General features: G+C 35.4%; 1 protein-coding gene across 2 annotated transcripts; it reads right to left on the minus strand.

Annotated features, from left to right (window-relative positions):
* Positions 1–4,917: 4,917 nt before the first annotated feature.
* Positions 4,918–19,671, minus strand: LOC134248875 (serine/threonine-protein phosphatase 4 regulatory subunit 3A-like). Of its 2 annotated transcripts, none has more exons than XM_062731263.1 (17): positions 19,526–19,671; positions 19,134–19,288; positions 15,284–15,339; positions 14,945–15,043; positions 14,130–14,759; positions 12,510–12,659; positions 12,048–12,092; positions 11,708–11,824; positions 11,417–11,471; positions 11,108–11,184; positions 10,907–11,009; positions 10,388–10,546; positions 10,048–10,217; positions 8,105–8,232; positions 7,649–7,839; positions 7,031–7,293; positions 4,918–6,839 (listed from the first exon to the last, which is right to left on the minus strand). In XM_062731263.1, the coding sequence occupies exons 2-17, from the start codon at positions 19,279–19,281 to the stop codon at positions 6,741–6,743; spliced, it is 2,490 nt and encodes an 829-aa protein (XP_062587247.1). In that variant the 5' UTR covers positions 19,282–19,288; positions 19,526–19,671; the 3' UTR covers positions 4,918–6,740. The 2 variants fall into 2 exon arrangements, with proteins under 2 accessions (XP_062587247.1, XP_062587246.1); XM_062731262.1 differs by having other exon boundaries at positions 19,134–19,302; positions 19,526–19,668.
* Between the last annotated feature and the right edge of the window lie 2,340 nt (positions 19,672–22,011).

Below are 22,011 nucleotides of genomic sequence, written 5' to 3' on the forward strand. Positions count from 1 at the left end.
TTTTGATTTACTACTATTTACGTACGGTGGGCTAGAATCGCCATAACATTTATTTTGCATAGCACAGAGACTTACTGAAGGTTTTTTTCGCTGGTCGGAAAGGCACGAGAAGTTGCGACTGGGGGAAAACTGACTCAGTTGAATAGCTCTCATTAATTTTAACATCATTATGAAGTTTGATATACATATTTCTCTAAGTTCCATTAGAATTAAATAAAAACAATGCAAATGGAGAAGTTTTTTCCTTTGTCCCTATAAGAATTTTACGTTCATATTAAATTTTGTTTGTCTTTTCCAACGGCTTGTAAAGGTGTACAACTCGAGGGGTGCAACTAAGTTACTCTATCAAAACCTCAAGTTAATGCCTACCGTCTCAATTAGGTTCTGCAAGCTAGTCACATGACACGCCTCCTCGTATAGTGACCCTGGAAATGCTTTTGAACAGTAGCTGAGTGACAATGGCAAAAGGCGAGTTTCCAGCGCCTTCAAATAACTGGAACCTGTGACTAGGGAAAGGAAAAACCACCGGTCCTCCGGGTCCAGGGGGTTTTGCATAGGGTTATCATGTAATTAAAAACTCTCAACGCTACAGAAACCAGAACAACAGAAGAAGAAATCCAACGCTCGATTCAGTGAGAAGCCCCACCTAGAGGCCATACGAAGCAGACTGGTGAAAGCTTAGCTGCAGATCTGTAGTTCTCCGGGAAAAAAATTGACAGACCGTAGACCTACAGTTCCACCCATTGAAAAAACTGTTAATTCATTGCGCACAATAAAGCGCGCTGTTTCTCGAAGTTATTTTTTACACGAAACTGTAGGCAGCAGTGGATAAGGCACCAAGACAAAACATCAAAATCTTGATGGGCGACATGAATGCCAAGACAGGTTCAGACAATTATGGGAGGGAACTCATCATGGGTACCCAGGCACTTGGAAACATGAACGAGAATGGAGAGCTGTTCAAAGATTTTTGTGCATTCAATGACCTTGTGATAGGAGGAATTAAGTGTCTACCAGCACAAAAACATCCACAAAGAGACTTGGATTTCCCCTGATTGAAAAACCAAGAACCAGATAGACTTCATTACTATCTCAGGGAAGTGGAGACGCAGCCTGCTTGATACAAGATCAAGAAGGGGGCTGTGTAGCTTCAGATCACCACCTAGTACAAGGCACTAAAAAGTCAAGTTGAAAGCCTTGGGTCGCCCGCGTGGCGCAGTGGTTAGAGCGTCTGCTCTAGAGTCGCGAAGTAAGGAGTCAATCCTTACGTCACGGGTTCGAATCCCACTGTGGGACGTGGAGACCGGTCCTTTGGATGAGACCGTATAAACCGAGGTCCCGTGTCGCAGTAGGTGCTGGCACGAAAAAGATCCCTTCCTGCTCAATGGCCCTGAGTGCCGAGTATAGGACAAAATTTGCAGCTCTCCACCGGCAAGTTGTGGCGTCTCCATATGAGTAAAAAAGGGACGTTAAACAATAAACAATCAAATAATCAAGGACAACTGTGACAAACCACACATCAAGTTTAACACCCAGATACTTCAGGAAAAAGGCGCAAGAGACACCTTTAGCATCACACTGAAAAACAATGTCTGTCAAGAAACAATAGTAGAAGAACACCGGCACTCCATCAAAGACAACTGGAAAGACGCATGCGAAGAGATCCCAGGAAAAGAGAAAAGCGAGACAAGGAATGGCTTTCGGGAGATACATGATGACTGGTTGAAGGAAGAAAACTACTCAAACAGCAGATTATCAGCTGTGAGGAGGAACAATTTCAGAGAACTCCTAAGTCGTCCAACACCAGAAACAACACCAAACATACCACCAGGAGACTCTGAACTAGCAGTGATCACCGTCCCTCCCACAAAAGCTGAGACCATCAAAGCTCTGAAGAAACTTAAGGAGGCTGGGGGGTCAACAATTTAACCACAAAGTAACCACCAGATTTAACTTCCCATTCAAAAGAAAAAAATCATAAATTTTAGTTTTAAATTTTGATCATTTTCTATATCTTTATAAGCTCTCCCTTTAAAGGAGAAGAAACTGAAAATTGCCATCCCCCAGTGTGGGAAAGCAACTGGGTCTGATGGAATACCTTCAGAAGCTTTTAAGGCAGACATAAAGACTTTAAGAGATATGTTACTACCTCTCCTGCAGAAGATCTGGTCAGAGGGAAGGTACCAGCTGATTAAAAAAAGGACATTTAGAGAAACTACCCAAGAAAGGAGACCTAGGACAATGCAAGAACTGGCGTGGTATCATGTTCCTGTCTGTCCCAAGCAAGATCCTAACAAGAATATACTGGAAAGACTCAAAGATACTATAGAAGAACGACTTTATCAAGAACAGGCAGTCTTTATAAAGGACAAGTCCTGTACAGACCAGATCGCCACTCTGCGTATATAATCGAAGAGTCATTGGAGTGGCAGTCAACACTGTATCTGAACTTCATCGACTTTGAAAAGGTTTTTGATAGTGTTGATAGAAAAGTCATCTGGAAACTACTCCACCTTTATCAACCTCTTACAACAATTGTATGAAGAGGCAACATGCCAAGTCATGCACAATGGAAAGCTTACAGAAGCGTTTGAGGTGCATAGTGGGGAAAGACAAGGCTGTCTACTGTCACCAATGATTTTTCTAGTGGTAGTGGACTGGATCATGCGGGAGACAACTAAAGATAGTAAGACAGGAGTCCAGTGGACTTTCACTCAGTGTTTGGAAGACCTCGACTTTGCAGACGATCTATGCCTTATGTCCCAGAAGTATGAGCATATGCAGCTTAAGACAAATAGGCTTGCAAAGAAAGCAACAGAGACAGGTCTACAGGTGAACATCGACAAGACAGAGGTAATGCGGCTCCACAACAAACAGCAAATACCAATTACGCTTGGAGAGCTTAACCTAAAAGATGTAAACTCCTTTACATACTTAGGCAGCATCGTCACAGCCACTGGTGGAACAGACGAAGATATAAAAGCAGTGACTAATAAAGCAAGACCCGTCTTCATCACCCTCAAGTCTGTGTGGAGTTAAACAGCACTGTCCAAACGCATAAAACTCCGTATCTATAACACCAATGTTAGTCTGTGCTCCTCTACGGGTCTGAAACATGGAGAGTCACCAACAACCCTTCGCAAACAGATGTCTACGCCACATACTAAACTTCAGATGGCCAGAAAATATAAACAACAAGAACATGTGTGAAACATCAAAGCAAGACCCAATCACTTAACAAATAGCCCGTAGATAGTAGCGGTGGATTGGACATACCCTCCGAAAACCATCAGGAGACATTACACGCCACGCACTCGAGTGGAACCCCCAAAGCAAACGTCGAGTTGGGCGTCCCTTGTGAAGAGGAAATCAGACAGAGTGGACATAGCTGGGAAAAAACTGGGGAAAAAAGGCTGCTCAAAACAAAGTGCAATGGAGAACTGTTGCCGAGGCCCTATGTTCCACCAGGAACCAAATGGAACCATGCTGATTGAATTTTGTTTGGTTTTTTTTCTTTGCAAATTGTTTAACGTCCTTCTCCGCGTCAAGAATTTTTCACTCATATGGAGACCCAACCACTTGTCGGTGGCCATGGAGAGCTGCAAAGTTGGCACTCGGGGCCACTGAGCAATGAGGGATCTTTTTAGTGCCAGCACGTACTGCAACACGGTCTCATCCGAAGCACTGGTCTACACGTCCCACAGTGGGATTCGAACCCACGATCCAAGGATTCAAGAACTCCTTACTCCGCGATTCTATAGCAGACGCTCTAACCACTGTGCCACGCGGGCGACTCGTGCAAATATTGAGAACAGTTTCATCTAAACTGTTTAATCCAAAATTATAGCAAGTTCGAGGTCATATAGAAAGTCAAGGTAAAAAAAAATGTCAGAATTGTTCCCACAAACATATATCAACATATATTTTCATTTGGAATAGCAAGGTTACCAGAAATGTCAAGGTCAGAAAGTCTCCCCGTTGAATAGTTCTAAGCAATATGCACTACTGTATCAATTATAATGTATCGGGTTTCTCTTTATCCACTGCTGAAAGTGGGTGATATTAATTTCGGTCTGTCTGTCTGAAACAATTTCGTTTCCATGCAATGTCTAGATGCCTTTGAGCTTTTGCAGTGAAATTTTAGACAACTCCCTACAACTATGGCCTAAGGTAAACCCTATTAATTTTGAGGGCAAGAGGTGAAGGTCATAAATTCTAAAATTATCTCCTTTCTTACACCTTCTTTTCAGAGCGATATCTCGAGAAGCATTTTGGGCTTTTGCAATGACATTTTATACCTCAACCCTCTATAGCATAAGGAAGATTCCTATATATTTTGGGGTCCAAAGGTCAAGGTCATAAATTCTTATTCTGTGCTTGTGTAAACCTTTTATTTCCAGGCGATATCTGAAGAAGCTTTTGAATTTTTGTAATTCCAGATTTTATGCCAAACTCCCTATGGCCTCGTCCCCCTCCCCCCTCTCCAACCCTTTGACCCCCTCATCCTAGATCCACGCATGCCCTTTTCTTTCCTTGAGCGGGGGACATAGATTCTTTGAAGTAGCTGGTTGAAACCGAGCCAACATAAAGTGCGGGGAACAAAGGACAAACATGATCAATAAATGCCCTATCCAATTTTCATATCAGGGTTTTCAAATAATATAGAGCTCTAATTGTACCTTCAGCCAACATTTGGCATTACAGAACCTTTTTACGTTAATGAGGAAATGTTCCTAGAGGCCATGGTTACTCAACCATAAAATTACTCGCATAGGTGCCAATAAAAGTTTGTCCAGGAACAGTGTTGTTTCTGCAGAATGGGTTTTAAAAATCTTTGCTTGAGTTGCAGACATACATTTAGGATATTGCAACACGTTTTTCCTTTACCAACATGAAAAACTCAAAACAAAATACAAATATCATTTATAATTTTTATTATTTTTCACTGTTTTATGTCATTTTATTTCAACATGACCGACTTTTTACAATGCTAAAACATTGACAAGGATAAAATGCAGTTGGGGATTTGCAGTTAAATACATTTACATCATCAAATGAGCTAGCATCATACTTATATACAAAACAGATGCCAGAAAATCATACAGACAAAATAACTGCAATGGCCACTTTTTCATAAATAATTTAAAATCTGTAATATATATATATATACATCCTTGTTAAATTAAATAAATTTTTGGTAATAAGAATTTCATCTTTACCTTCAGCTTCTTCCAATCATTTCATTTTGTCAAACAGAAGCAGAAGTTTAATTTAACAAGAAATGCGAACGCTTTCTTGAAAAAAAACAGTAAGCCAGTCCCTTTAAGGATAAAAACCTAACAAAAATATACCTGCTCATTTTCAATCCTAGTTTTTGTGGTATGGTGATAATTTGTAGATTAACATGACATATACTTATCTGTAGAAAATGCTGCCTTCTTATATTGTTTTTACTTCTTTATGCAAATTAAATTTTACTCAATGAACATGCAGCATAGCATTTATCGCTTTTTAATATCCTCTTTATAGAATGTTCATGAAGCTATTTCCCAGTAGTCTTTTTACTGCTTTTAAAAATATACTTTCTATAGTAAAAGATACAACCAATACAGCATTCACAACTGAACTGAACATGACACCAGTAAACCACGGAAACTCCTCACTCATATCACAAATGATTAGGATTTGATCCATGTTCCTATTTCTGAATTATATTAAGGCCAGTGATGCCTCCAGGAATGTACAATTTATTCCTTTAACTAAAGCTGAAAATCTGATGGAAGACAATGTGAAAAATGGCCCCTTGTCAATTCACACAATGTTGTTTTCTTGTATGCCACAAACATTAGGCCAAGTTTCTGCACATACCGACAAAACTAATTGATAAAACACAAAAAATGTACTTTCTTAAAAACATGATTGAATACTGAACAATCACTGTAAATGTTTAAATAATAATAATAAGGCAGAAAAAAAAAATCATTTTCTTGTATGTCATTAAATCAGACAAAAATAACATGCTATTCCTATTAACTCAATAAAGCCATACCTTCTGTAGAGTTCACAATGAAAACATGCAACCCTTTACATTGTGATTAACAGTAATGGCGAGGAATGTTTTTGTTTCAAATTTGATTTTCAATTTATTTAATTAACATTAAATTTATAATTTTAACGAGGTAAAACATCATTTCAAAGCTTGACACTTTGAACCAGCTTTCAATCCATCTGCCAATTTATTAACACGTAGACATACAAACACACAGACAAGAATTTCCCTCTGAACACCAAGATAGCACTATTTTTTTTTGGTGAGTAACTCTGTTTTCTATACATACGTAAAAGAGACTAGGAAACAGTCCATAAACATTCAATATCACAGAGAGCAAAGGTATGGGGGAGAGAGAGAGAGAGAGAGAAATTGTACATCATCTGTTTCTTGTGTGTTGTATAGACTTTTGTTCATTATGCAGTAAAACACATCAATGCAAGACAAGCTGTATGCTTCAAGCATCGTTTCTCACAGCATGTGTAGAGCCATTCTTTATGAATCACAGGGATAGATAAGAGCACCCCGACTGCCTGCTGTATACCTACAGATGAGATCAGTGTTTCTGTTTGGCTGGAATCGGCCAGCCATCCATAGACCTGAATGCTGCTCAACCACAGTGCATTTTATCACTTTGGTGGTGCATGCTTGCTCTCTTAACCATAGTAGTTAGTGTGTGTTTCACTGTCTGCTACGTGGATAGTCGAGGTCGTTTTGCATTAGGAATTTCTTCCTCTTCTTCTTCATCCGAATCCTCATCAGGATAGTCCACCAGTCCTATTAAGCCCAGCTAACAATAGAAAATAAACAATCTCTATCAACATTGATACGTCTACTAAAGGCGCAAAGTTCATACAAGAAACAAAGAATATCAAAGAACCTTAAAATTCCAGAAAATTTTCAATGACAATCTAATTAATTTTATCACTGGCTATCTAAATCTGTCAAATATTCGAGGAGAATGAACTATTTGTGACTTACTCGTTTGTTTGATATGACTGAGGGGTCCTGATTAGGGGATGATGCGGGGGTCTGGGGTGAGGTGTTAGGGGTGGGACACGGCAGCCCCATCATAGGACTGCCCGGACTGGGTGGGCTGCCAGGACTCCCCGGACTGCCCGGCGAGTGACCAGGACTGTTATTCGGACTGTTGGTCGTCAGCCCTGACTTTATGTTGATATTTATGGGTGATCTGTTGAGAAGCCTTGGTGGGGATTCTCGGGATATTGTTGATTGATCTTTGGCTAAAAACAGAAAAACCACTTATGAATTCAGTTTCCTTGACCAGAATTACTGTAGACATACTTACAGACGGTCATAATTCCGCAGTATCGCAATTTCTGTTTAATCCGTGTGTACAAAATTATGCAGATTTCCTAGACTGTCACTATCTGCCTTACATTTATATTAAGAACGCTTGGGCAAATTTCCGCGGAAAATTTGTGACCAAATACATAGCATAAATTAATACCATGCAGAAAAAGTACTTCTACAGTATTCTCAATTGTAATTTATGCTAGCAAATAATTTTAAAAATAATTAATTATTGTTGTTTTAAATCCAAACTATAAGTAGACTGTTTTTTAAAGCTAGCATTACCCTTTCTACTCTCCATAAAGCGGTTGATCTGATCAAAGTCAGAGTCCAGTTTGGACTTGAGAACATCGTTCATTGGCACCAGAGTTTCTCCGTCGTCCACATCGTCTTCCTGATCAAACCATCGCTCTTCTTCTTCCTCCAGCGTCCTGGACTCTATCCACTGCTGGTTCTTCTTGTTAAAGGTTGGCATCCTAGTAAACACACATCATACATTTATTAACTGTTAACACAAAGTGAATACACACAAAGACATAAAAACACTGGGGTATATTTATGCAAAGAACTTTTTTTCTTGGATAATCAAGCATTAATTGCTATAAAATATAAATATCTACATCAAGAGGTTTTGATGCTGACTATTTTTGTGACTTTCTATCTCGTGGCAAATAAATCAACTTTCTTTGCAAGCAAATTTCTCCTTAATAAAAATGTATGTGGAATTGGGCTGAAGATTACCCGTTGACTCTGTCCTGCTGTTGGTCGTATCGGACTTTTAGGGCTTTAAATGTGTTGACATAAGTGACTGATTCCAGATCTTTAATATGATGTTCTATGATATGGGCACATAATGCTTTGATGTCTTCCTGCAGAAGAAAATCACAAACGTATGTTACCAAGTTTTCTACACACTTGATGTATAGTGCATTGCAGTAACTTTCTTTAGAAATTATTTTTTTTATAGCAGGCCTTAATTCAATTCACTTTATTGACAATTACCATGTCGGCATACAGTCATGAACATGAATAACATAACATAAATTAACACAATTAAGACAAGCATATACAAAGTGAGAAATATGAGGTGAACAAAATTGTGTATTTCTCAATACTAATATTCATTTTTGACTTTCTTTTCTGATGTCAAAGCACTTTTTCAAGAAACAACATATCCTTCTAGCAGTTGAAATATTTGTAGGATTGACAATTTTTCTAATGGGGTTATCACTAGTATATGTGTTTACATTAAATATATCATTATAATAGCATCTATATTGATCATACTTTGGACAATAAAGAACAAAATGTTTTTCGTCTTCAACAAACAATTTACATAAGTAACATAAACGTTTTTCTCTAGGAATAGGGGGTTTACAGTATCTACCCGTTTCAATATATAGATGGGCACTGATCCTTAATTTTGTTAATAAAGATCTACAACTTTTCTTCAGGGGTAGTTTTAAATAACTTTGCAGTTTGTATTCATCTTGATTCACAATTTTGCTATAAAATGCTAACTTTCCAGAGTCTGATTTGCTAACTTTTTTCAGTTGTTCATATATCTTGTTTTGGTAATGCTCTTGTAATTTGTTTTTCAAAGTTATGTGAGATATTTCCAAAGAACTAATATTTAATTTTTGTAGTAATGAAGACAGTTTCTTTTGCCAAGATATTTTAGATACAAGATTTTTGTCTTCTTTAAATGCAGATACCACTAAATAATTGTTATAATCATGGTTGCATTCCATTTCCTTCAGTCTCATATAATATTTTAACATATATTCATAACATAAATAGTACAAAGGTAAACGACCCAACTCACATAAAACAGCAAGATTTGATGCCTTTCTGTGTACCCCTAGTATATCTTTAAATATCAAGTGCTGTGTTTTTTCAAAAGGAAACTGGTCTGAAGACATTAAATCACATTGAAAGTCAGTTATCCATATTTCAGATCCATATGTTATAATTGGTATTATCATTGACTGATATAATTTCAACATAATTTCAGCAGAAAAATTAACATTTGCAGGAAAATTTGATTTAATAGCGTAATATGCTTTTCTAGCACGTTCTGATAGCTGTTCAGCAGCAAATTTCATTTTCCCATCAGATCTAAACACAACACCCAAATATTTATATTCATTTGTTATGTTAATCATTTTGTGATTATAATAAAATCTAAATGATGCTTCATCAACAGATTTTTTTGAAAAAATCATAACATCTGTTTTTTCCATATTAACACACAATTTCCAGTCTGAACAATATTTTCCTAAAATATCTATACAATTTTGTAGACCAACTTCTGATTCTGATACAAGGACAAGATCATCAGCAAAAAACATATGATTATTAATTGGCATAGAATCTAGATAAGCAGGATATGTACTTACATTCTTGAAATAATTCACAAAATCATCAACAAAAATATTGAAAAGTGTTGGACTTAAATTATCACCTTGCTTGACTCCTCTAATTGCTTTAAATTTCTCGCTCATATTTCATACTTATCATTAGTTTTTCAGTAGTTTCTGTTTAAGACTTAACAGTTTAAACAAAATATTACAAAGTTTTCAGTAATTTTGAAAATACACTATACTTAAAATAAACTTTGACTAATACTAAATTAAATAAAGAGCTTAAGATTAATATTTCTCCTAAAAGAAGTTTTAACTCACTGTTTTGATGAATTCAAAGAGCTCTATCATTGCAGAATTAAGTAGATTGTATCGACTGCCATTTTGTCTAAACGCCTCTACCACAGGTTCAAAGAGACAGCCATTAGTTATGTAGCGGTTGTAAAACTCCTCCTTCAAACCGATTATTTTTCTCATGAACCTTAAGGCACCTGCAAAAGTTTTAACACTCATTAATATATATACATGCAACCTTGCATATCTTTTTCAAACATTTAAATTGAACATAAAGTTTTCATTACTGTAACCATTGTAATTTGTAAAGACAAACTAAAGCAACAGATTCTGGAATTTTAGCAACTGAAGTCTCTCCATTACTTACCTAATGCTACGAATGCATGTCCTGACTTCAGAAGTACCAGCACCCTGCGTAGTAGGTCTTTACTAATGATGTAATTTTTTATATGATACGTATGACATTCAACACAGAATGTTAATAATTCTAAGATCAAACTCTGCAGCTGAGCTGTCTGAAAGTCATCTGAAAAACGAACATCAATAATATATGGCCATCCTTCAACATTCAAAAAAATACCAATGACAACAAAATGTTTTCTATAATTTCTGTATTATTTTAACACAGGAGACAGATGAGCCACAGCTGTTCTTATATCAGTGAACTATCATTGATTACAAAATTCAGAATAACTGGCACCCAACACAAATGTGATTAAATGCTCGACTTCATGGGTCTTGTTTTGAATTAAATTGAATCTGCATTATGTTTCTTCTGCTGCATTATTATTTAATTGAATGAAATTATAAAGAAATCAGACTGCTTGTATTTTGTATGGACCTAAATAAAAATCAATGTTGTATAGATATATGTAATATAAAATACCCTTGCTTGGCTTGGCATCTACAGTATTGGCAAACAAAGGAGCTGTTAGAACATGCATACTTCTTTTGTAGAAAAATCCCAAGAACTCGGTTTTCTCTGTTTTCTGTAACAGACAAGAAATTATTATTTCTGATCTAAGCATAAACTCAGAAATGCTAATTATTGCAGAGGTACATTCAAAGATAAAGAAAATGAACCTACATTTGCTGTAGCCGTCATGTTTTCAGGGTCAATCAACAACTTGATGATTCCCATTAGCTGGACAGCTCCACCTAATTCTGCAAAGGAATGATATTTTTCTCAAGAATGCAATCATATCTTCCTTGCGTTTCAAATACAAGCTCCCTTCATCAATTTATATGGAGTATTACTTATCTCTTTGCAATATAATCCACGTACACATAAAAAATTCTTTGACAACATACAATACATGTATACATATTGTTGATATACATTGTTTACAGATATTATCTCATTAATGGTCATTGGAATATACATATATAGACTTACCTGGATCGGTGTCGTTAATCATCTGTTCTATCACCAAATTGATCAACAAATCATCCTGTAAAATAAGACACAAATTACAAGTTTGTGATTACTTTTGCAATGAAGATACAAAAAATTATATCATATATTTGCAGATAATTTCGATCTGCATTTTATAAATTTTATTAGTTTTAAAAATTAATTTTGTCTGGGATGGAGCATTGTCTCAAAAAGAATTCATCACTACTTAGTGAAGTAGAGGTCTTTATACTTTTCTTCACTGCTTGTAAATTTCATATGATAATTTCTTACATCATCTTTATTTTGGCCTTCCTTGAGAATGAATTCTCGAACCATGGACGGACTGAATTCAACAATGTAAGAGAAAATATCAATCGCTGCAGATTTCATTTTGGGATCATCCAAAGCCTAAAAAAGAAAACATCAGATATCTAATATTACTATGTCTATATTATGTGATCTCTTTTGTCACTGCATTCCAAGCACATTTTAGTTATTGTCTACAACCAGAATGTCTAAAATGTTCTGCTCTAAAAATTCACAAGGAATAATCTACAGTAGATCACCAAGTACATTTATAAATATCTTAATTTAAAGAACTAGAATTTCTGCCTAAGAACAGAACACTCACCAGAATGACTTCTAAAGCTGACAATGCCCCAAGATTTGACAAGGTCTGGAATAAAATTATGCAGTTGTGAACATTTGAAAATCTGTACATAGAAATCCCCTCCCTCCTTATCAGTCCAAAGTTTTATAAATTGTTTCTACAGCATTGAGAAGACCTTAACATTCCACTACATAAATTCTGACATGTGCCCAGTCAAGTCAGTTTCTAATGACAACTTACTCCCCGCCACCTTGATTTACACAACTGCTCCACATCATTACATTCTTTTTTATAACCAACATTTAAAACAAACAAAAGTTCTCTCTGTTTCTTGTTTAGAAATTCATGACAAGTCAATAGTAAAATTAGTATGCTTTTTTTTTCTTTGAAAATCCTAACCTCTCAGACCCTAAAAGATCTAGTTGCTAATGTAAACAATACAGGTCTGTTAAGGCAGTCTACCTGAATCAAGTCATCTATTACCTGGAAAAATGAATCTCTGTTTTGAGGTTGCAGAGTCTGTGAAAATGTGCAAAATTCCTTCAGAAATAAGACAAGGTCCCTGCGCTGGCCATCATCTGTTTCGTCATCCATAAGTTGAGCAAACAGACTTGGTAGAAATTTCTCATCTTCCTGGAATGGTTATTCAATTCAACGTGAAAACCATAAAAATTCAAAGGCATCGATTCATATTTGTGACATGAACAAAATTTTTGGATAACTACACACACGCCTATTTTTCAGCAGAGCTGACTAGAGCTGACTTGAACATTTGGCGATTGGAAGTTTTAATGTTTTACTTTGGTGTTTACTTTACATTTTAAATGAGTTTCAGTTCTTAGATCTGAATAATTATTTTAAATTCATTTATGATGACCTCTTGTTAAACAGCACAAAAAAATCTGATAGATATAGGTCAAGTTTATTTCCACAAGCTGAGTCGCTTTTGGGCTCCAAACATTTGAAAGCGAAGTTTGGCCTTCACATTTGCAATTCCTTTTTAATGTTTTACTTTCGACAGGTGTTTACTGATGAAATACATTTTAAATGTAAAAGTCCATTGTTACAGATCTATTTACTGTCAAATAATTTATTCATGCTGTGAATACAGAGTATTTTTATCTGAAATTAATTATTACACACATTCATTTATGATGACCTCTTGTTAAACAGTAACATAAAATTTTTTTAGAAAAAGAATATGATTGAAAAAAATCTGATTTAAAGATATAGGAAAATCTAAAATTTATTTCCATACATGATAAAGACACAAGATGGAAAAATATAAAGACCGCATACATGTAATGTTCATGCAGAAAAATTATTGAAATGTATTTATTAATAAGTTATAAACAATGTGCACGAGATAGAAGTCTCCCTAAATTTCAAAACCTAAATTGTTCCTATCCTCCAAACACAAGATTTGAAGGCATACATGTAACTTCAAAAAATCTGAGATAGATAGAACCTATTGTTCCTGTCCTCACAGTACGACCTCTTCCTTCTCAAAGAGCAACTTTTATAGATTTGTCTAACCTAATGAGAATTTTTTATCTTGAATTGTTCATCATAAATTGGAGAATTTTGCTTTTCACAGAAAAATTCTTTCAAATTTTAACCTGAATCAACACTGTGGATTTCATCTGAGAATGCTACAACCCACTAATACACAGTATCTGGCAGTCATTAACACTCATATACAGATACAAATATTTTGACCCTATGTGAAAAATGTCTTTGGCTGGTTTATTTTTTTCATATTCTGCAATTTGTTGTTTTTGGAGAAATTACTGATAGATAATAGATATATTTCTTTTTTTAATTTAAATATTCCATTTTTTTCCAAATGAAACCATTCTTCCAGAAAAGGTAAACATTTCTAAATATAAATCCCTACGGAATCTAACAAATTTTCTTTATATTAATCCCTACGGTATCGAACAAATTTTTGATGACCTCATTTATAATTTATGTTCATTTCCCATAATCAGAATTTTCCTTCACAGAGTTTAGCACAAATAAATAACTATCTTTTTAACAGCATCCCAAGTGAAATTCTACACTTGAAAGGTGAATTTCAGTCGAATTCACTAAATACACTACCTGAATCATTCCAACAATTTCCACTTTGTTAAAAAACACAAATGAAGTTAAAGTTGAGAGCATATTTTCCTCAAACACAGATGGGGTGGGTAGGATTACATCCTGAATGTACTGAACCCGGTAAGTCTGATGAATTTTGTTGAGTAACTCGCGATTTGAGATGGGTATAACTTCTTTAAACCGCACAGTCTTTTGTAAGTACTCCCGATGGCGTGCTGGTGTTTTCAGCGCTGGGTCATACTCCAAAACACCAACAACATCAAAGATAGTATCATCCGCAAACAGAATTTCAAACAACTCTGTCTTGTTAAGTAAAAATATGCTTTTGAAAATCTCGTAGAGATGATGCAGACCATCAATGTTTTCCAAGTCTTCACACATGTGGAACAGATCTAAAAGTTTCCTGATGTATCCCTCTGCCTCCAGGGCCAAAAACAGTTTCTCTTTTTGGATGGGAGTAGGTAACACACTCCTAAAGAGTTCCGCTATCTCGTCTAGCTTGCTAAGTTCACAGGGTGGCATTTCTATTGGTGGGGCAGCGTCGGGGAATTCCTCGTATAAATGATCCTCTTCTGATTCCTCCACTATTAAGTCCTGGGTGATTCCCACTGAGGGATCCTTCCCTTGCACCTGATAAAAGTAAGTTAAAGTTTTTAGCAACATCCTCCTTTGCTTTTATACTTTACATAGGAGTTACTTCTTACAAATTTATAGAAAAAATGACGTGGCAAATTTCATAATTTTTTAGCATCTCTCTCTCTCTCTCTCTCTCGATCACTCTCACACACAATTTTTTTTAAAATGTAGTAACTCACTGAGCAAATTTTTGTCCAGATATCATTGCAGCCATCTTTCTCCTGAAAACTCAAGGCCAAGTCATACTGGTCCGCCTCTGACCAAACAATCAGGGTTTCCTGTTCAAATATTAAATCAAACGATGTTTTTGAATAACCAGATGAAAAGATTTCTTCAGAAAAAAGGTCTCATGGCTATGAACTTTGTCTAAATTTTCCCTATAATCAGAATCCCCCCTCCCAAGATAGGTACTCTGTCTCTGTGACAAAATTCCACTGAATAGTTTTTAGATGCTGACAATTAAACATCATAAATACAGAGAGAAGTTTGATGTTAGATTAGTGCTATTAAATACTCACTTGTTGTTTTTGGTAAGCAGTCTCAGGTCGAATTCTGGACTCGAGTAAAATGGAACCTGTAGAGGAATAAAGATCACATCATCATTTACATCATACAAGTCTACAAGTACACACTTATCAAATATTTATCTACTCTTTCAGACATTTAAAACAAAAGTAAACTAAAACAAAACTGAAACCAAGATAAGGAGACATTTGATTTTTCCTGATTTTAATATGTTTAAGGCAAATCAAATGATTAACAGCCTTGCTTTCTGAAGGTGTGGGTCACAATTTTTCTCATAAACAACAATCCTCAAGATTATCATGATGTAAATAAACTTTTTTTTTTGTTTTTAATAATCATTATCTCTGGTAAACCATAAAATGTATAATGATTTTTTTTTTTTTACCTTGGAACTCATATAGTTGTAAACAAACAGAAAAACTTTATGAGTTGGCGGACTGCCAAATAAAAACCTCAGTTGATATAAATAAATCTCATTTTTAATAAACATCCTCCATCAACAACCAAGATTCCTAATTAAACCTGAGTATCTAACACTTAATAACATCTATAAGATCACTGCTAAAAATTAAATATTCAGTATTATTTGTATTCATGCAAGTCAAGCTAAATATGCAGTTTTATCTAGACAGTGGATCATATATAATTAAGTTTATCACTCTGTGATGAATAATAACCATCGTGATACCTTTGTGTGTTGAACTATCCTTAAATAATTTTGAAGTGATAGCATTATCTTCAGTTAAACATTTTCATTTTTATATTGATGTCCTAATATGCCCTTAATGTCTTGTGTATTTTGGACTTAGAAAATATGTGAAACAAATGTCGAAATTGTAAAATATAGTATTTATTTTGTGTACTATGTTCTTATTATACACATCACTTGAGAAGCAGGGATGTAGAGTAAAACTCTTTCAGTGTGAACATGGATATTGCGAATTCAAGGATATAGCAAAGTTTTATTATCCTCTTTATAACTATATAAATTTTACGAATTCCTTATACAGATATAACGAACTACAGATATAGCAAAGTAATTTCACAGGTCCTAGAGGCTTCGTTACTGTAGAATGATGGGTTGTCCGTCTGTCCATCTGTCTGCATGTTCTTCCATCATCAATTAGGCTTTAGGGTACCCATCTCTTATCTACAAATCTTTATTACATAGTGCCACTGTATACCTTCTAATTAATTTTTGATCAGAAACTTATTTTAGGTCTCCCATAGCTAAATGTAGACTTTGCATTTACAATCATATGGGAAGCAGGAAGCATCATTTTGTGAGCTACTAGGTCCTCACAATACCTCTAGTTTTTTAAACACTGTAGCATTCTCTACATCAAGTAAACTTCTATGCAGTCAGCAAGACCGCCGTAGACGCTCATATTTTGCCACGGGCGTACAGATCTGCACGTATGGACGCCCTGCTGGACGTGTCAAAATTTCCCATTAATATTCATATATTTGATAAATCTTTCTTAAATCATCCAATAGTATTGGTAGCAAAGTGTAAGAAACAAAGGAGGCAGACTTTGTCTCCCTACAGAATTAGGATGTAAGTTTTGATCTGGCCCCATTCACTCTATCGCTTAAACAAAGTTATAAAAGACAATTATTTTCTCAGCTAGCAGATTTTTGGCAGGACTGACACCTTTCACTAACAATCAGTCCTGCATTTCTAGCTAATTTTACAATGAGTTTCAAACACTGAATTCAGACTTCTTTAAAATAAGGTATAATTCTTAAAAATGAAATTGTAAGAAAATAATACTGGTACACCTACTTTTCAAATCATTGAAATTCTATGCAGTAAGAACATGCAAATTGTTTTTTTCCATATGACCACTCAAATGCTAATTGTGACCTTTTACCCATATTTTCTTTAAAAGCTGCTGAAGACATCATTTCAATAGAATCAAATTGTTTTCTATCAGATAGTATAGACCACATATGTCATGTGGGTTGCCCTCAAAGCTTTTGAGAAATGTGACATTTCAAACATTTTTTAAAATTTCCAAAAATTAAAGTGGGCAACTAGAAGGAATACAATTTCATAAGGAAAATAACCGTTGATGCCTTTTCTGCCTAAACAGAAATGTATGATATTAATGATGTCAAATTTCCAGATTTGCCTTCCTTAATGTGATCTTTCATGGCTTATCACAGTCATTTACTCAACTTATATTTAAGCCAGCTTCAAAACCGTTTGAAAACATTACACTTTGAAGGCATGATGAAGCCAAGGCCATTCTTTATTTCTTCCTTAAAACACATACATGTACTTTATCCAAGGTTTCATATCACATCTCCTTAGCAGGCATTGATCATAGGAACACTGAGATAATAAGCTTGAATTATTTTATATTCAGCTCCATAAACATTTGGATTTTTTTGTTTCTTTGAAAGATTTCTACAAAGTAAAAGCCTTTTATGCTTTACGTTATTCTTTATTTTTTTGCGCAATGGACATTGGGTAGTAAAGGAATTCTGAGAATGTTTCACAGAAAAATTTGCCTGACGTATGTACAGATTTCATTCTGAATTTCCTCTGTTCTTACACGTTAGTCTATTGTACTTGCGAAGCAAGCGCTTGCTATTAATCTTTTATCTTTTTTAGCATGAATACTTTTAAAATAAAGTTGAAATAACTAGCTGATAGGTGGACAACATGTTTGAATAAATAGTTGCAATGCAAAATTTCCCATTTTTAAAAAGGATATACTAAATGTGAGAAATTTATCATAAACTCTTTAATTCTTGTTATTTTAATAGGAAATATTCTTCAAAGAATTGATTTATGTTTCTAATAAACACAAGTAAAAGCTTTCATGTGATTTATAAGAAATGGGGTCCAATCGAACACAATATATTGCCATGGCAATTTTTTTCTAACCATTGGAAATGGGTTCGGTACTTCTAGAATTGGAGAAAATACTGTTGAAATAGAGCAAATGGGAATTTTCTGTCATGTCTTCTTTGCTCCATTCTCAAAATGTGTTCATTGGCTGTCTTCCTGATTGGTGATTAGTTAAAATTAACCCAAATAACATATACAGGACAAAGGGTTACTAAATATTAAACAAATTAACAATTGTCGTCTAATTAATCGTAATAGGCGAAGTCAATATGATTGAATCGTTTAGCTTTTCGTGTTGTAGTACAAAAAGTTTACAGATAATTAGCAGTTGCTTTGAGACCTAAATTTGACTCCATCCCCAGACAATCAGCTTTAAAAAGGTCAGCCAATGAAACGAGATGTTGCTTTATCTCGATAGAAATGTTTGATTCAAATAAAGAGCTAAAAGAAACACTTTGGTGCTGTGCGATGCATCCTATTCCTATTGCTCGCATTTTCACTTAGGAAAGTTGTTATCCACATCCATGGTCATTAAGAAATATTAAATACAAATGAAAGATAATATCAATTCAACCTGTTGTAGAAAACTGTTTGATACAAGGCTAGAAGAATTCACTTATGCTCATTGAAAAATCAGTCTTTTGTCATGAAAATTAATTTTACATGAAAAGAATTAATTGTAAATGCAATTTTTTGTCAGGGTATCCTACCTGACCCAAACATGTATGCCAATAATACCATCCATTAGATGTGTTAGGAAGTTATTATGAGGCCAATTATTTAACAGACTCCTTTGATCAATAGGCTATAGTCCACCAGTTTATTTTTATGCAAAAAAAATTTCAGCAATGATCAGGGGTGGGGGAGAATCTCAAACTTAAGAAATAAAAATTATTGAATCAAAATGGAAAATACAAAGGAAACGCAATAAAGTATGTGTAACTATAAAAAATTCAATGCTCTTTTCCTTCCTTGGTACATACCATCTGCTTCAGACCTAACTAGCAGGGACACCCCCTTCAGCCTCTCCACGTACGGCGAAGACACATGCCCGGTGCCTTTATCATCCCAGACTTTCTTCTCATCTAACAGGTACAGCTTCACTCGCCGCCTAACATCGTTAGCTGCCATTTTCTTCCTGACCAAAGTTGACTGAAGTATATCAAATAAAAAACTATTCTCTGGTCTATTGAAGAAGTTAACTTATTATTGAACTTTACCTTGGTACGCGATCATTAAATTACGACCGCCACAATGAAATCAGTTAAACACAGAGAAGTATTTTGTGAATAGCAGATCTAAGTAACACAAGTTTTGAAAAAATACAATCTTATTTTTCAGATAGAAACTTTTTGTGGCATGTTAAATGGAATACCTCAGATTATGCGCGTTCTTTCCCACTGTTTACACACTTGATAAACATTGCTGGTGAGCTTCAATGTCCGCCATCTTGAATGTGTTATTACTCCGAACGTGGGGTTCTCATTCTTCCGGACGAGGTTCCCGCCAGAGAATAAAATACGGACCAAAGCCGTTCTACTTGATTCCGGTATCCTCATATCGAAGGTGCTTCCAAATGTTTTTTTTTTGGTTCATGACTGAAAAAACTGAATTGGTTTCCACATAACAAAGTTTTGTTTAATCAAAAACCATAAACAATGTAGAAGTGTACCTACCATGCATGCTCTTTATGTGCGTTTTCCAATAGAACTCACGACCAAGACCAAATTTATTTTGCCTGTATTTTTTATTTGTAGTATTAAAATTGAAAATCTTTTTAAACTTTTTAAAAGGAGTGTAGTTAAATATTTTCATGATAGCAATTTTATTAAACTTACTCATTAATTCTGCAAAATTTTACAATCACCTAAAGTTTTAGTCATAGTCGTATGTTCTTTTGAAAAACGGGCCCCTGATTCCGTGTTATCTCTTACTTCAAGCTCACTGGGGTATAATACTAGTATCATGTAGACAAATGAATGGAAGCAGCTATGCTGATATTTGATTCTAAATGGCGGGTTGAAAACATTAATTAAATTCTGCTTCATATGAATACATAAATTATAGGCCTGCTAGTAACGGGGCGCAATTGGTACCCATGGTACAGTCGGTAGAGCGCTCACCCATAATCGGGAGGTCGTGAATTCGAATCTAGGCCGCGACTGTACGTCGATAAAAAAATGGGTAGCAACTGTACCTTCCCCATGCACTCGGCACATTGAACTGAAAGTTGCATGCGGGTTATTCAGATGAGACCATAAAAAACCGAGGTCCCGTGTCATGACAGGCGTTGGCACGATAAAGATCCCTCACTGCCCAATGGCCGTAATTACGATTAAAGGTCAAAATTTGATGTCCTTCGCCGGTACTCAGTTTTATGGTTACGTCTCGATGCGAGTGAAAAATTCTCATAAGGGACGTAAAACAACATACAATCAATAAATCAAGCACTTGTTTATAATATACATGATGCGCATACATGTGCGGATCTAAGGAGGAGGGGGCGCCTACCTTGTAACTTGCAGAATTTTAAAATTGATATACTAAACCTGGTAAAAACTTACCTTTGACCCCTTAGAAATCGCTGACCCCTTTCGAAATCGCGGATCTGTGTTAAGCTGGTATGAAAAGCATATCAACGACTATCCCCCTCCCCCACATACCATTAGGTATTACGTAGGTTTTACGTTTAATGACCACCAAATTTGACCTCTAGACCTTGAAGATTGACCCACGTTTTTGCAGATTTCACATGGTATTTATTGTGACACTTTGACCTTTCAATGGGAATAAATATTTTTGACCTTGACCTATGAGTTTGCCCCCCCCCTTTTTAAAAACTTTAAATTAATCCTTGGCCATAAGTTTTGAACAATCAGTACGAGGGCTTTCATATTTCACAGGTGTATTCCTTATTGTGATAAGACCTCTCTGTGGATTCAACAACTTTGACCTTGAATTTCGACAGAAAAATGCATTTGAAAAAATTTAGTCTGTGACATATGCTGCCATATAAGGGCATCAGTGTTTCTCAAACACATCTTGTTGTTATGGCTCCATATCGAAAGATCCGGGTATATTGACTTTTTCCTGTCTATCTGTTTGTCAACTAACTATTTCGATGTCAAAGGGAAGGCTTTAATATTTGACATGAGTGTTAATTATGACAAGACCTTTCCATTGGTACATAAATCGATCATGTGACATTTGATCCTCATTTGAAAAACTCCAGAATTGCGTTACCATATCGTGGGCATATTTTTTTTTAAACACATCTTGCTTTATGCTTGTCAACATTTTTTACACCCCTCTCTCGGAAAAAAAATCCTGGATTTGCGCTTGTGATGAATAGTACAACTCTCTGTTATCCTTGGACTTTCAGGATAGGCGTGGTATTCTCGACGTTACATAATTAGCGTCTGAAATTTACACGGCTTTCATTCTCTTTTGAAATATACGTGGGATAGAAATTCGGGCGAATGTCAACAAGTGTAGCAAATATCCAATAACAGCGTCTCGTACAGCAAAGTGGTGGGACTTAAAATTAAGTTGTCTCATCGTTGTCAACAACAATTTAAAAGTCCAGATTTATTTATTTCTTAACCAATGAGAATCTATTCCCCATTTGAGAGACGCTAATTACATAGCGCCGAAAATGTCACGCCTTATTGAAAGTCCAAAGATGACAGAGAATTTTACTAAAACTCAACGATTTATATAACGAATAACAAGAGCGCAAAAGCAATTTAAGCATACTGAGAAGCCTTCATTTGCTGGCGAATGGATAAATATTAATCTTTGAATGTACCCCCTCTGAGCACCGAGGAATCTCATTCGTCTGTCACAACATGCTATGAATTT

Source organism: Saccostrea cucullata, unplaced genomic scaffold, assembly GCF_032062105.1.
Source record: "Saccostrea cucullata isolate Sc308-1 unplaced genomic scaffold, CSIRO_AGI_Scuc_v1 ctg62, whole genome shotgun sequence".
Taxonomy (NCBI): domain Eukaryota; kingdom Metazoa; phylum Mollusca; class Bivalvia; order Ostreida; family Ostreidae; genus Saccostrea; species Saccostrea cuccullata.